This window comes from Camelus bactrianus, chromosome 18 (genome assembly GCF_048773025.1).
Source record: "Camelus bactrianus isolate YW-2024 breed Bactrian camel chromosome 18, ASM4877302v1, whole genome shotgun sequence".
Classification (NCBI taxonomy): Eukaryota; Metazoa; Chordata; class Mammalia; order Artiodactyla; family Camelidae; genus Camelus; species Camelus bactrianus.
The window spans coordinates 24,965,349-24,981,749 of record NC_133556.1 but is presented as its reverse complement, the minus strand read 5'-3'; the positions used below and the strand labels follow the sequence as shown (position 1 = coordinate 24,981,749).

At 44.5% G+C, this 16,401-nt stretch overlaps 1 protein-coding gene across 1 annotated transcript; it reads left to right on the top strand.

Moving 5' to 3' along the window:
* The first annotated feature begins 10,109 nt into the window (after positions 1–10,109).
* On the top strand, positions 10,110–11,213 carry LOC141573846 (developmental pluripotency-associated 5 protein-like). The gene is made up of 3 exons (XM_074345422.1): positions 10,110–10,389; positions 10,465–10,644; positions 10,980–11,213. Exons 1-3 carry the CDS (start codon positions 10,278–10,280, stop codon positions 11,036–11,038), a joined length of 351 nt encoding a protein of 116 aa, XP_074201523.1. The 5' UTR covers positions 10,110–10,277; the 3' UTR covers positions 11,039–11,213.
* Positions 11,214–16,401: the final 5,188 nt, after the last annotated feature.

The window sequence follows — 16,401 nt, the reverse complement described above, 5'->3', positions numbered from 1 at the left end:
TCAGGGAGGTAAGGACGGTCCCAGAGAGGTAGGAGAGATCCAACACCAGGAAAATATCTTTCAGAGAAGCGAAGTGATATTTGCAGAGACCTGGGTGCATTTCAGACAGTTCTAATGGGATCAGTTTAGTATTCCGGAGGGGTTGGAATAACTTTTAAATGGAAAACCTAATTAAATACATGGAAAAGCAAAAACTTAAGGGGGTAAAAAGGTGTTCAAAGCCTTAAGTCCCCCACTTCCTCCTGAACCCTGATCACCGAGTTCCCTCCCCAGATCCCAGTACATTTCCGTCTTCTTCCTTAGCGTATTAGAGACAGCTGAGCACAGCCAATAGCGGCTGGTCCCTGTGGTTTGGACACCAGAGGAAAATCCCTTAAAATTTTTTTCAGTTCTCTAAATAACACGATTGCCTAGCATGTATGAGGTCCTGGGTTCAATCCCCAGTACCACCATTAAAATCAATCAATCAATCAATCAATCAAATTAAAAAATAAATAGCATGATTATATCTTCATTTCTTGATTTTTCTTCCAGCTTAAAGCATTACCTATTAGCTGCTACTCAAAAAGGTAAAGCTGTGTATTTCTTCCGTCAGTAGTTGGGGTGTGATGGCTAGACTCGGGCTAGATCCTTAGAATTCAGCCAGGCTCATCCTTGTATCCTTACGGGAGTTCTGTAGACCAAAGAAGTGCATGAGAAATTTGCAGGTGTCTGTCTGTCAGGGTCAAAAGTCTTGAGGCCTTAGCAGAATATGAATTAAGAGTCAAAGAAGGGCAAAATCCATTCGAATGATCGCAGGATGGAGGTATAAACTTCTGCAGCTAGGCAGACCGACTAGGTGAGTGTGTACCTGAAACCCAAGGATCTGGGCTACATAACTCTTTTCAGTCACTCACTGTACATTGAAATGTGAGGTCCCATCAGTGTCACCAACAAGAATCCAATCCAAGAAGCATCCCCATGAAAATCTATGGTCTGAAATCTGTTTGTTATGTCAAAATGATATAAGAGGATATTTTTATTCTTTAGTTGGCTTAAGAGGATACTTGCTGTGCTATGCATGCTATTGTCGCGCGCGCGCGCATGTGTGTATAGAGCTATTTTAATTCTTTGAAGTTTCAGGATTGGGTATAGAAATATTTAAGAGCATTAAAACCATAGCATTAGTAATTGTGTTAAAAAGGAATCTGTCATTTTTATAGAGATTCTAGAATGTGCAAAATAATTTATACTGATAGAAATCAGGGAGTGATTGCCTGAAGATAGGGATGGAGAGGAAGGGATTGGAAAGAGGAATTGGGACATTCAGAGGATGATGGAAATGTGCATTATCTTGATTACAATGGTGGTTTCACTGGCTATGACTGTATGTCAAAACTGCTCAAGTTGTACACATTTTGTTTTTGCTTTAAAAAAATTTTTTTTAAATCCTGTACACATTGTACTACAAGCAGTTTATTGCATTTTATTCTCCAAAGTGGTTACAAAGAGGAAGGAGTCCGTATACGTGGTGTTTTGTGTTCCTGAATATTTCAGATAATGACACATATTAGAGGGACAGGTTTGCAACTCCAATTTAAAATGTATTAAGTAATGGATTTAGATGTGTGGCTTTAAGATGAAATCCTAGTTTATATTGGATAGTGGATCACTGAAGAGAACTTTAGGTTCAACATGTTAATGTGTCATTTATTTGATGTATAGGAATTATTAGAACTCTCCCACATGGACTGAGGTCCTCTCCTGGAAGAGCTCTGTACTTTGTGGATGTCCTTAGCGAGCACAGTGTTACATTCCTTACTAGGGGGTGGGGAGCTTTAGAGAAGACAGAAGGCAGCGTCCTAAGGGGGCTAAGTGAATGAAGTGCTGCTTCTGGGTCCAGCAATCGCCCAGGTTGGGGCTGGCATCTTCGGCTTCCAAGGTCCGCGTGGCCGGCCCCCATTCTGCAGGATGCCCCCGGCACCAGCGAGAAAATCCTAGCGAAACAGGGGGACGCGGACCCTCCAGGGCAGCCGACTGCGCGCAGGGCTGGCCAGGGGAGGCTCTGGCTCGGGCTCCAGACTCTCGGGGGACGTCGGGAAGGTAGGTGGGGGCGTTTTTTAGCAAAAACTAGGGCCGCGTTTCTCGGTAGGGGGAGTTCCTTGCGGAGATGGCATAGACCCCCGGAATCCGCCAAGCAGTGGGGCTTGCAGGTGCCCCTTATTGAAGGGATAGTGACACTGCTTCCCCGGTCTCTGATTTCAAATGCAATTTGGAGAGCAGCTTCGCTTCTGGAAGAGATTCCAGGATTCCTTTCTATTTTTTCGATTTCCCTCTCTCCTTTCTAAGGGAGCCACCAGCTAGGGGTTTGGAGGGAGCTTGAGGAGATAGGGCCAGGCCCCTTCCCCCTCCCTCCCCCGGGCTGGGGTGCCAGCCTGGCCGCCCCATCCAGAGACCACCTTGGCAGGCAGGTGGGCTGGGAGCACAGAGGAAAGAGGGGAAGATGAGGAGTGGGGGCCATGCCCGCCCCACCCCACACACCAACCCGCACCCCTACAGAGAACCCAGGGCCAGGCTTCCCACCTTCTCTCCCAACAGCTACCACTTAACTCCCTCAGTGATCTCTGCAGTCTCCCCGCTTGCAGTCATGCCTCCGCGCTGATGATCTCAGCCTCCCCTTCCCAAACCCTCTTGCTTCTGTCTAGTTAATCCTCAAAGCGTCCCCACTACCTAGCGTACACACCTGCTACCTCTGTGGTCTTCTTCACATCAGTTCATGGCGACGCCATCCTTCTGGATTTCCAGCCCCAAACCTTGGAGTCCTTCCACGATTTCTCTCTCTCTCTCTCTCTCTCTGCCTCTCTCTTTTAACCCACCCCTTCAACAAATCCCCTTAGATGAAACTTCACAGTATGTCCAAACTCTAGTCACGTCTTACCGCCTCCGTGCTATCCCCATGGCCCGGGCCCCCACTCCCCTCTTGGTGACTGCAGCCGCCTCTCTCCCCTCACCTGCTTCAGTCTCCTCTCCAACACAAGGGCAGGAAGAATTCCACTGCAGGGAAATTAAGCCGTGTCACTTAAAACCCTGGATGGCCTCCTAGTTTCCTCTGAGTAAAAGCTGAGATGTTTGCGTGGGCGCCTCCCCGTCTTTGAGTTGTCCGCCTTCTCCTTCTTGGGTTCCTCCACACTGCCTTCTAGTCCCAGAGCCCTCTGCTGTCCCTTAGTCCCCATGCTCTAGCTTCAGGGCCTTTGCTCTGTTCCCTTTCCCTCCACGAGTTGGTAGTTTGCCCCCACACCACCACTAGCATCCTTATAACACGTGAAGACCTTCCACGGGCTCTGGATTTAAAATCACGGCTTCATGCTCCTTCCTTGCTTTCATTTTCTCCAAATCACACCTTATCTCACCAACTCTGTATTTCACTCAGTTTTGCTTACATGTCGGTTTCTCCTATGACAGCTGTACGAATCCCAGACTATGAGCACAGGGACTTTTTTTTTTTTTTTAACTGCAGTGTTCCCTGCACCTGGAACCCTGCTGTATACACAGACATGCTCCACAAATATTTGTTGGATGAAAGAACGGGCACAGTGCAGGGTACACTCACTCAATGTGACGTCAAAATTCATGGATGCAAGCGTGTCCGTCTGTCAGTGGGTTGGCCAAACACTGAAAGTGAGAAAGAATAAACTCACCTCTTTGATTTGCAAATGTCCCTGCCCTTTAAGCCAGTGGGGGAATCAGGTTTCTGTGAAATTAAATCCAGTCCTTCCTAATCCCAGACTCCCAGATTTGCTGTTTTCCTCTGACTTGTCTCAGCATGGTTATTCATCTCCAATTGATTCAAACCAAATTCTGATAAAATATACACCTTTCCCTTAGTTCTTCATGATCATACTCTACACAGAACTGTGAAGAGGTGTTTTTTTAAACTGAAGTGTAGTTGTTTTACAATGCTGTATTCGTGTACAGCACAGTGATTCAGTTATACACACATATTTTTCGTATTCTTTTTTGTTCTGGTTTATTACAAGGTATGGAATGTAGTTCCCTGTGCTCTACAGTAGGACCTTGTTTATCTCTTATATATAGTGGTGTGTATCTCTGAAGAGGCATTTTTTACTCAACAATATATTCGGTGCATTTTGTGTTTTTTAATATACTTAACTCTACCTCATTCTTTTAAAGATTGCCTGTCCCTATAGCCTTTCAAGAACACGCATATGCTCTAATTTTTCACTATTTTAATGATTCTGAGAACACTCTGGAACATATGTACCTGGGCCATTTGCAAGTAATCAAAATGCCAAGAGACAGAATTCTGTGTGCAGTGGGGAGCCATCTTCTCCCTTTCTAGTGTGGACACCTTTTCTTTCTCTTGCCTAATTGCTCTAGCTAGGGCTTCCAACTCTGTGTTAAGTCTTTTAACTGTCCAGCTTCCATTACCAACAGAACACTGTGCCGTATGGCAGTTAAAGAGGGATTCTGAGATCAGGACTTACATTCAGACAGATTGAAATTTTTTAAATTCTGATTTTTAAAAGTTAAACCTTTTAAAGATAATTATAGGTTCATTCATAGTTGTAAGAAATAACACAGAGAGCTCCCATGTGCCCTTATTCAGTTTCCCCCAATGGTAATGTGTTGCAAAACCGTAGTACACTATAACAATCCGAATGTTGACATCAATACAGTCAAGAAACAGAACATTTCTGTCACCACAAGTGTCCCTCATTTGCCCTTTTATAGCCACACCCACTTCCTTCTGGCCTCCGCCCCCTCTTTAATTCCTGGCAGCCACTGATCTGTTTTTCATTTCCATAACTTTGTCATTTCAAGAATGTTATATAAATGAATTATACAGTATGTAAACTTCGAGGATTGGCCTTTTTTTCACTCGGCATAATTCTCTGGATGTTCATTCAGGTTGTTGCTTCTATCAGTAGTTTATTTTTACTGACAAGAAATAGTCTATGGTATAAATGTCTCACAGTTTATTTGTCCATTCACCTGTTGAAACAAATGTGTTGTTCCAGCTTTTGGCTGTTACAGGCAAAGCCGCTATGAACATTCATGTGCCAGTTTTTGTGTGGACGCATGTTTTATTTCTGTTGGGTTTGTCCCTAGGAGAGGAACTGCTGGGTCCTATGAACTGTGTCTTTAATCAGTTGAGGGACTCTCAGATGGTCTCCAAAGTTGCTGCACCATTTCCCGCCCACCAGCAATGCACGAGTGACCGCCTTGTCCTGCATCCTCCCCGACTCCCACATTGTCCCCGTTTTCTGTTTTAGTCGTGCTGACGGCTGTGTGCTAACCTCTCAGTGTGGCTTTAACCTGCCTTTCCCTAACAGCACGTGACGAGGAGCAGCTTTTCATGTGCTGACTAGCTATCTTCACAGCCTCTCCACTGGAACAGCTTTTGCTTATATTCTAAATGTATTGATTTTTTTCTACTCTTGGATTTTGAGAGTTCTTTGTGTTCTTGATATTAGTCCTTTGCTGGATATGTGATTTGCAAAAATTCTCTCCTAGTTTTAGTTTGCCTGTTCATCTCATTAACAGGGTTGGTTTCACAAAACAAAAGTTTTTACTCTAAGTGGGGAGGGTACAGCTCAGTGGTAGAGCACATGCTTAGTATTCGGGGGACGCTGGGCTCAGTCCCCAGCACCTGCATTAAACATAAACATATAAATAAATAAACCTAAGTACCTCCCCCCTCAAAAAAATTTTTTTAAGTTCTTACTTTAGATGAGGTCCAATTTTTCTTTTCTGTATCAACCTTTTGGTGACACGTCTCAGGATGTATTAGCCCTTGTTCCCAAGGTATCATCCTGTGTTCTTTTTCCCAAAGGACTTATAGCTCTGCATTTTACATTCAATCTGCCAATACTGCATCATCTTGATTACTATAGCTATATAATAATAGTTAAATTTAGGCAGGCAGATCTTTTTTTTTTTCAAAAACTTTTTAGCTACTGTAGTTCCTTTGTTGTTTTAAATGTAAATTTAAAAATACTCAATATCTACAAAGAAATTTTGACAGCACTTTGATAGGAATCGCATTAAGCCTGTATGTCAATTTGGAGAGAGTTGATAGAGGATGAGATGGAAGCAAAGGGGGTTATGCACCCCTGAAGGCTGGGAAGCAGTGGAGATGGAGAGGAAGCAGGGCAGGATCAGACTTGAAGCATTACACACCTTTGGAAGCACACCGTTTTCTGGAGGCTGAGGATACAAGTGTGCCTGGCATGCGAACTCTTTGAAGATTGGTTTCCACTGACCTAGTGATTCTTCCAGGTGTGTTGTGTTTTACACACATCATTTTTTTCTTCTACATTTAAAAATTTTATTTTTTTATTGAAGTATAATTGACTTACAATGTTTCAGGTGTACAACAAAATGACTCAGTTATACATATATTCTTTTTCAGATTATTTTCCATTATAGGTTATTACAAGATATTGAATATAGTTCCCTGTGCTATACAGTAGGCCCTTATTGTTTATCTATTTTATATATAGTAGTGTGTATCTGTTAATCCCAAATTCCAAATTTATCCCTCCTCCCTTTCCCCTTTGGTAACTATAAGTTTGTTTTCTGTCTGTGGGTTTATTTCTGTTTTGTAAATAAGTTCATTTGTATAATTTTTTTAGATTCCACATATAAGTAATATCATACAATATTTGTCTTTCTCTGACTTACTTCACTTATTATGATAATCTCAAAGTCCATCCATGTTGCTGCAAATGGCATTATTTCATTCCTTTTTGTGACTGAGTAGTCTTGCATTGTATATATGGACCACATCTTCTTTATCCAGTCATTTGTTGATGGACATTTAGGCTGTTTCCATGTCTTAGCTATTGTAAACAGTGCTGCTGTGAACATTGAGGGTGCACATATCTCTTCCAGTTAGAGTTTTGAATCAGGTGCCAACATTAAAAAATGGGAGATTTCACATTGAACTCAGAATACCTGGCAGTTGTGGGACTCACATCCCTGCATGGCAATTGACCAATGGTAATGAATAATCCCCTTTTTGTTTGGGGACTAGGAGGAGAGACCTGGTGGGGCAGGGGGTAAGGCAGGCTACTTAGTGGATTCCCTCATGTTGAAAAGGGATGGAGCCCAGCATATGTTGTTATATAGGGATTGAGAGAGCGTGCACTAGAAAACTGGCTAATTACATCACATTTTTCTATCTGCCGGTTTTTACCATCTAGGCATGGTCTTCAGTAGTTGAGGTACCTGTAACCTTGCTATTCAAAATGTGATCCATTAACTAGCAGCATTAGCATTCCCCCAGAAATGTAAAAATGAAGACTCTTAGACCTTCCCTGGGCCTCCTGAAGCTGCATTTTAAGAACATCCCTACAGGACTCTTCAATCCATTCAAGTTTGAGAAGCTCATCTCTAATACATCAGGGTACATTATTACCTAAAAATACAGGAAACAGCAGATTATAGTTGGTGGGTGTACAAATTTAAAAACATTTAGTTTTTAAACGCTGTGTTTTGCAATAAAGTAACAACTGAAATCTGGATGCAGGCACTTATTCCAGTGGGAAGGCAAACAGCTGAGAATCATTGATGGCAGTGGGGAGATGGATGCTTATAAACTGGTGACAGGACCCACTGTCCTGGTCTAACTAGACATGAACTCTTTAGAAAGGACATTAGTTATTACTACTCAGTTTTAAAAATTTTTTTAAATTAAAGTATAGTTGCTTTATAATGTCGTGTTAGTTTCAGGTATACAGCAAAGTGATTCAGTTATACATACACATATACTCTGTTTCAGGTTCTTTCCCATTATAGGTTATTACAAGATACTGAGCATAGTTCCCTGTGCTATACAGTAGGTCCTTTTTGTTTATTTTATATATAGTAGTGTGTACTTGCTAATCCCAAACTCCTAATTTATCTCTCCCCCCACTTTCCCCTTTGGTCACCATAGTTTGTTTTCTATGTCTGTGAGTCTATTTCTGTTTTGTAAATAAGGTCCTTTGTATCATTTTTTTAGATTCCACATATAAGTGATATCATATGGTATTTGCCTTCTCTGACTTGCTTGATCTGATAATCTCTAGGTCCATCCATGTTGCTGCAAATGGCAAAATTCACTCTTTTTTTTATGGCTGAGTAGTGTTCCATTATATATATATACCACAACTTCTTTATCCAGTCGATGGACATTTAAGTTGCTTCCATGTCTTGCCTATTGTAAATAGTGCTGCTATGAACACTGGGGTGCATGTATCATTTCAAGTTAAAGTTTTTTGATAGTCATATTTTTTGAGCCAGGAATTTAAGTCCTGGTTGTTTAGCCTATAAGTTTGTACAGTTTTATGAGTCTGAAATAAGTTTGTAAAGTTATGCAGGCTTCTCTTTAATACTTTGAAGTTGGACACAATTCCTGTGCCCCTCTGTCTACTTCTTTAAATACCATATTGAACTTCCAGCCAAAGAAATGGTGTGAGTGTGTGTGGGGGGTGGGATGATTTAGAAAGCATGATAAGGGAAGTCCTCACTAGGGGATAGGTTACACGTTTTTTCCCTCTGAAAAGTTACTTTTTTACCAGCTACCTGACCCACTAGTACTTCATTTCCTTTTAATTTACATTCAGAACTACAGAAAAGTAAAAAGAATTCTATATGTCCTTTACTGAGAACCAACTGTTAACATTTATCACATTGGCTCTATATATAGAGAGAAAATAGAATTTCATTGGGTGGGTGTTGAACTATTTGTAAGTAAATTATAGATATCAGCGCTACATAGTTCAGGCAAGGACATTTTCTTAGGACTATAGAAGTTATATATTATAGAACATATAATCAAATACTACTTTACAATATAGCCCATGTTAAAATTTTTCCCACTGTCCTGAAATGTTCTTTCTCTGTCTTCGATCCAGGGTTTGAATGATGCATAGCTTTGATTAAGAAGATAGTCTCTTTATAAGACAGTCTGCTTTTTTGTTTTCATAGAATTGACAAACCAGTAGTCCACTTGTCCCATTATTAGTGATGCTAATTTTAGTCTTTGGTTAAGGTGGTCTCTGTCCTTCAAGTCTCTACTATAAAGGAATATTTTCTTCTTTATAATTCATATCTATGGGCTGTAACTTCCAGACCTTTTGAATATCCAGTTAATAACCTTTCGTTTAATAGTTTTAGCCATTGACCATTATCTAAACTATCACTGGTGGTTGCAAAAGAACAGCCCACAGGTTTTGATTTAATGTGAAGAAGTCTGCACTAAGAAGTGGCCATAAAGCCAGCTGAGGGAATAGTAGATGTTACCAGAGGGTGGTCTTGGGAGAAGCCAGTTTCATCACCATAAGTGAAGCCATGTATCATTGAAATCATGCCTTTATCAGGTGGATCTAGTACATTACTTAAAGCAATGTGGTTTTGTTTTATAACGGAAGTACTGGGGATTGAACCCAGGACCTTGTGCATGCTGAGCACACACTCTACCACTGAGCTATACCTGCCTCTCCCCCCATATCTTTTTTTAAAATGAATAAAACAAGTTTTATTAGAGCCAGAAGCCGGGGTCACACAGTTTGGGCCAGAGTGGCCAGGCGGGGCACACGATGTGAGCTTCAAAATCGGGGTAGATTCAGAAGTTCAGACTTAAAGCCTTCAAGGACCGTGAACCGTCAGGCCACTTTAGAGACCCCATCATGACCCTTGAAGGTAATGAATTTCCGAATCTCGTTTTCCTCTTTGTTAAACGTCAGGAATTACTCCTCAGTCCCTGGAAGTTGCAGGGGTCACTGGTGCAGTGAAGTCCCAGGGTCCCACCCCAGTATGCTGAGGGGAAAAAGCCCCTCTTTTTGACTCGATTTGGCAGCTGTGTGGTCCTCGGACCCCCAAACCCAGACTCCTGCCTTCTGGGGTTCAAGCCCAAATACATGTTTCTCGGGGAAGAGAGGACAGCACCCTCTCCACATGCATTCCCAAGGCCAAGGGGTTCTGGTGCTGGAAGAAACGAGTCAGCAGTGGAAACCCCGGTAAACTCGGAGCCGGCTGGGCCCACCAGCGCTGGGAGGAGAGGAGGGGATGGGAAGGTGGAGATGGTCCTCCGGAGATCAGGGCTGGGTGGGTGGGGCGCTGCGAGTGCGGGATTGGGCAGCCAAGGCCAGGGGCGGGGCCCGGCGGGAGGGGCGGGGCCCGGCGGGAGGGGCGGTGTCCCACCGGGAGCTCCGCTTTCCGCGCGCGGCGCCCGGCGGCTGTGTGAGGCCGAGCCCAGGTGCGCGTGCTCGCTCCCGGTCGAGGCCCTTCGGATGGGGACACCGCCCCAGCGTCAGAATCTCCCGCCGTGGGTGAAAGCTCCTGGAGACCTGAAGAATCCTGAGGTGCTCCAGGTCCAGACAGGGCTGCTGGAAGCCATGTTTGGTGAGTGAGCCTGTCCTGCCCCGGCCGGCGGGAGGTCGGCCCAGGGCCCCAGTGATCACTTTCTTACCCGAACAGGCCCAGGTGGATCTCGAATCCCGTACATCGAGCAAGTGAGCAAAGTCATGCTTGAGGTGCGGACTCTGGAGTCTTCGGACCTCACCGAGGTCCTGGTTTACGGCCCCGACTTGTCCAAGTTCCGGACCAAGTGGATGCTGCAGTCCATGGCGGAGCGGCAGCGCCTGAGGCAGGAGCGCGGTGAGCGGGCCTCCTGTCCCCCCGCCCTTCTTCCTGCCCCCCGATGGGCCCCGCCAGCCTGCGCTGTGCCCAGCCCCCGGGGCGAGCTCCGTCCGTTGGTCCTAGGGACCCTGGGCCGGCCCCTTAGGGCAGTGCTGTCAGCCCAGGTCCTGGTGGCCTCCCCAACCCCATGTTGGAATGAGCCCAGTTGGCCCCACGTGCTGAGGTTCCGGGAATCCCAGGCCCAGGACGCCTAGCTGGGATGCCCCAGAAGTGAAGTCTGACAGAGGCTGGGAACTGTATTTAGGCTCTTCCCCCCTCTCCTCACATGTGCCCACTGTTGCTTTCTGGTGCAGGGATTCTCAGACTGGAGGAAGCCATGAATTCACTGGAACTAGGCCCTCGGATGAAGTGAAGACCATTTGCAGTCAAACCTACCTGGGACCAGGATGCAGAGAGTAGGCTGTGGCTGAAGTGGGTCAGCTGACCAGGAAAAACCAACTAGTCTGGGGCCTCTGCCTGTGTCTTTAAGTCCTGATGTGACTTCCTCCCACCCTCGAAGGTTGCTAATTAAAGAATAAATTTTTTCAACTAGTTTCATACTGTGTCTTGATGTGTGGTTAAAGTATTGGAGATAACATCACAGCTGAGGTGGCCCTTGAGCTTAACCCTTAATTGAAACTCCCAAAGCTAGAAAAAGGTCCAAGAGCACACTTGGCTAGGGTTTAAAAAAAAAAAATCTAGAGAAAAAGAGTCCAGGAGTCAAGTTCTGAGATGCAGCTCTGACCAAAAAGCAGACAAGCTAGGAGAGATGTGACATCCTGTCACTGACAGCTTCAAGTCCTTGCAAATGGAATAGAAGATGACTAGCTGGGTTCCCTGCTGCATTCAGTCTGCTGCAGGATGTTGCTCAGGCTGGAGTGGGAAGATTACTCGGCCTCACCGGTAAGTAAATGAGAAAGGAGAACCTCACACAGACCCCTTGAAGGGGTCTCTGGGATTAACCATCCACACTTAAGGAATAGCTGCACTGGGCCTCCAAACAGAAGTGGAATTGGGGCAGATGAGCATTTCCATAGGCCGGGCTCACTCCTGGTGGTTGAGGGGCCATCAGAATGGGGACCTCCCTAATACAGACCAGCTTGGTAATTCACAAACCAAAATGAACCCCACTTAGGGAGCTTTCTGGCCCTATGCCCTCCCCCTGCCCCCAAACTCTATTGATAATAGCATCTGACCCCATATGAAGTTGTGAGGTTAATATAGGGTATTTAGAATAGGCATCACATAGTAACAAGGGTTGACTGTTTCTTGGAGCAATTGACCTAGAATGGGAGAGGAAACCTAACAGTGAGCCATTTCCTGTTAAGACAGATGAGGCGTGTCCATCAGACCACTGCTCTCCTCCTCACGCAGCAAATGAATGCACCCCCATTTTGGCCCAATGGTTCAGGCCAAAAGCTCGGAGCCATCCTAGAAGCCTCACCATGAGCAAGCACAGTAACTTGACCTTTAATCCGAGCCCTTCCTGCACCTGTACCTAGCTCAGCCGTGCCCCCTGCCCCCGGTAAAGCTCCTTTGTCAAAACTCCTGAAAGAGGCTCTGAACAGGTCTCCGTGGTTTCTTTTTTAGTTACCTCAGCCTGCTCTTCAGCCAGGCTTAATTTTTCAAATGTTAATCATATGGCCCTTCCTCCAAAAGAGACTGCAGGATTCTCCAATGTTTTCCCTCCAACTTAACCCAAACTCCTCTCCCGGACCTATGCCCTGTGTAATCTGACACCTGCTTTCTGCTCTGCTCCAACTCATTCTCCTGTCTCCAAACTGTCTTGGTACAACTTCAGGGCTTTTATTTTTAACTTCAGGGCTTTTATTTTTGTCCTTGTGCTTAAAGCATGCCTCATGTTTTCAAATGATTCTGCTGCCTTCTCTCAGGAGGCCGGGAGGTCCGTGTTCACCTCTAGAGAGGTCCTCTCCCCACAAGTCTCCGCTTAACTTACTTTCATTTTCCTCATGGCATTTATAAACCCAACTGACAATGTTAGCTGTTCATTTCCCTCCTCTGCCCCACTAGAATGTAAACTCCAGCAAGGGAGGGATTTTTTTTTAATAGGCAATGTGTAATCTTAAATATTAATGATAATCTTCTAAGACATGGGCTCCAGCGAGGCTGCTTGGGTTTGGATCTTGGCTCAGCTTCATTAGCGATGGCGCCATGAGCACAGTTCGCTGTCTGTAACAGGATCATGTCTATCTCCTGGGTTGTAGAGAAGATTAAGTAATTAAGACTATGTCCTTAGACTATGTCAAGTCTCAGAACAATGTGTGATGCAACAGACTTTCAATAAAGATTTCTTGAATGCATGGAGGTCATCCTTCATTCCCTGCCGGACTAGTGCTAGGTCACTCCCCTCCCAGGCTTACAGAGGAGGGACCCCAGCCTCCAGCCTTGTCCTCTGAGGTCCTCAGTATTGAAGACTCGGTGAGGGAAGCCATGGAGCCCTTAACGGGCATTGCGTCCCTGACCCCTGGAAATGCAGGATGCGTGTGCTGCTCTCTGGGGCCTCTGGATGCCATGCAGCCTTTGGGTCGCCAAAGACAAAGATGCATTTTGACATGCTGTTGAAGTTCACTTGGAGGAGAGAGGAAGAGACCAGGCATGCGCTTTACTGGCATTGGGACACCTTCCCTTTCAACCTTCAGAATTCACCCCAGCACTCTGGCCTGAAAGTCATAGACCACCCAGTCCAGCTCCTGCTGAAGACTTTGGAGGAAAAGTAAGTCTCCCCTTTCACACATCCCCAAGAAATGATGATTGTTAAAACCACTGCATCTTGCCACTATGGAGGTTCCTTAAAAAACTAAAAATAAGAGTCACTATTATAGTCCAGCCATCCCACTCTTGGGCATATATCTGGAGAAAACTCTAATCCGAAAAGATACATGCACCCCAGTGTTCATAGCAGCACTATTTTACAATAGGCAAGACATGGAAGCAACCTAAATGTCCATCGAAAGATAACTGGATAAAAAAGATATGGTTTGTATACAACAACACTACTCAGCCATAAAGATGAAAGAATGTCATTTGCAGCAACATGGATGGAGATTGTCATACTAAGTGAAGTAAGTCAGACAAAGACAAACATCATATGATATCATTTATGTGTGGAATCTAAAAGAAATGATGCTCATGAATTTATTTACATAACTGAAACAGACTCACAGACAGAAAACAAACTTATGGTTACCAGGGTAGGGAGGGATAAATTGGGAGTTTGGGATTAGCAGATACAAATTACCTATGTACAGAATAGATAAACAAGTTTATTCTGTATATTCAACGGCTTGTAGTAACTGGTAATGAAAAAAATATGAAAAGGACTATGTATACATAAATGTATAACTGAATTGCTATGCTATACACCAGAAACTAATAAAACATTGTAAATTAAAACATTAAAATTAGTAAAGGGGAGGGTATAGCTCAGGTGGTAGAGTGCAGGCTTAGCATACACAAGGTCCTGAGTTCAATCCCCAGTACCTCCTCTAAAATAAATAAGTAAACCTAATTACCACCCACCACAAAAAATAAAATAATAAAAAAATTAAAATTAGGAAGTCAGAAAAATACCATATGATATCACTTATATGTGGAATGTTAAAAAAAAAAAAAGACAAATGAAATAATTTATTACAGACTCACAGACATAGAAAACAAATTTATGGTTACCAAAGGGGAGAGAGGGTGGAAGGGATAAGCTGGGAGTTGGAGATTTGCAGATACTACCTACTATATATATATAAAATAGATAAACAACAAGTTTGTACTGTATAGCACAGGAAACTATATTCAATAGCTTTTAGTAACTTATGGCAAAAGAGAATATGAAAATGAATATATGTATTTCATGTATGACTGAAGCATTATGCTATACACCAGAAACTGACACACTGTAAACTGATTATACTTCAATAAAAAAAATATATATATATATACAAAAAAATTAAAATAAAAAACGCAGCCACACACTGCACCTCTGATTTTGAAGCATGAGACACAGACAAATGAATTTCCTGCTATTTGGAGTTTCAGGGGGAAACCTGGCTCAGCTCCACGTGGTAAGAGGCCAAGACTGTCTACAAAGGTTGCAGGGCCTAGCAGGCTTGTCCTTCCCAGGCAAGGAGAACTCATGGCCTCTTATGGGACAACCACTGCCTGTCAGGATCAGAGGCCATGCCAGGGCCCCAGACTGCAGATCAGGGAGGGGCTCACACTGGATCAGGTGGGCTGTGGGCAGGGGGCATCTCAGTTTCCAGGGAAGAGTCTGCCTCTGGATCCTGGTTGCCCCAAGGTGGCTTCCTGTGGATTTGGGCACATTTTGAACGGAATAGCATTGGGCAGGATGTGTCTGGAGTCTGGTCAATGGTTCCAGCAGTCCCCCACAACCTCACCTACAGGTGACTGGCAAACTTTTTTTTGCTGATCTGTTTGCTAGGTGGACCATCTCCTTGTCCTCAGTACTTCTTGAGTCTCCTTTATGGACTGACAGTGGTGGCACCCCCAAATTACTCTCAGCTAGTGCACCCTTCAAAGAATCAGTTGGTAATGAACAGTTTGTGTGGGGATGTAAACTGTGGGGTTGTGAACCCCAATTCTGCAGTGTGGAGGAAGCATAAAAGCTGCCCTTGCCCGTTAAGTCTAGAAACTCTGTCCTGCGGGCAGTGCTTGTAAATGTCGAAAACAGCTTTAGGTTAGTTAATCTGTGTCAAAGCAGCAAAACTTGAAAATTTAAGAACACGCCGTACATTCCATGCCCTGGACTGAAGATTTTTCAGCCCCAAACAAAACAAAACAAAACCAGTGGGGAGGGTATAGCTCATTGGTAGAGCACATGCCTAGCATGCAGAGATCCTGGGTTCAATCCCCAGTACCTCCATTGACAAGAAAAAAAAAAGGGAAACCCCCACAAAACTTAGAAAATTCATAGAAAAGTTTTGGAAGTAACAGCCTGAAGGTTAAAAAAAAAAAAAAAAGGTTGTCTTGGAGAGGCTGCCTTTTCAGGTTGAGTTTGAAGCTCTTCACTGATTTTCTACCAAGTTTAAGTGCAGGGCAAAACAAACTTTCACTGTAATGGAGAGAAGTCTGCCCTAAGAAAGCGCAGCCTTCAGGATTTAAAAATTGGGAGAGGAGGTTGAACTAGGGCCTGGTCCAAGAAAACTGATAAACAAAAGGGAACTCTAACCTAGTGAAACCCTTTGGCCCCAAAGTGGCCAGAAATAGCCCAGGCTGAGCGAGCCCCTTGCTGGCTGGGAACTCCACCGGGCTCCTGGGTTAACATGATGCTCACAGTATTATCATCCAGTTAACACACAAAGAAATCAAGGCCCATCAATCACACCCCTCCCTGCAATTCATATAGTCACACTTCAACATGCATGCAATTTTTTGAGGGCCATGTGAAATGTTTTTTACTCTGGGGAGATCCCCAGCGGGTGTAGACAGTTCTAGTGGGGAACTTCCAGCCTATCTCCCTGCCTGCCCTCTGGGCTCCCCAGGGGCACCTCCAGGACTACTGGGACTGAGGGCATGGTGGGGAGGGGTGGGAGGAGGGACCTCTGGGCCTTGGCCATTTGGTGGGCTAGAGCAAGTCTCCCAAACTGCAGATGGGTGGGGCCAGCCCTGCAGTGCCTTCCTGATCTGGAAGTCAAGTGGATCTAAGAGTGGAGAAGCTGGAGGTGCCTCAGAAGCTGCACTGGAGACCTGGGCAGGGAGGGC

Bases quoted from the DNA above. Each gene is read 5' to 3' on its own strand.
- LOC141573846 (XM_074345422.1), top strand. From the start codon at position 10,278: ATGGGGACACCGCCCCAGCGTCAGAATCTCCCGCCGTGGGTGAAAGCT. The intron at 10,390-10,464 runs GTGAGTGAGCCT...TTACCCGAACAG, and splicing joins GCTGCTGGAAGCCATGTTTG to GCCCAGGTGGATCTCGAATC. The intron at 10,645-10,979 runs GTGAGCGGGCCT...TTTCTGGTGCAG, and splicing joins GCGCCTGAGGCAGGAGCGCG to GGATTCTCAGACTGGAGGAA.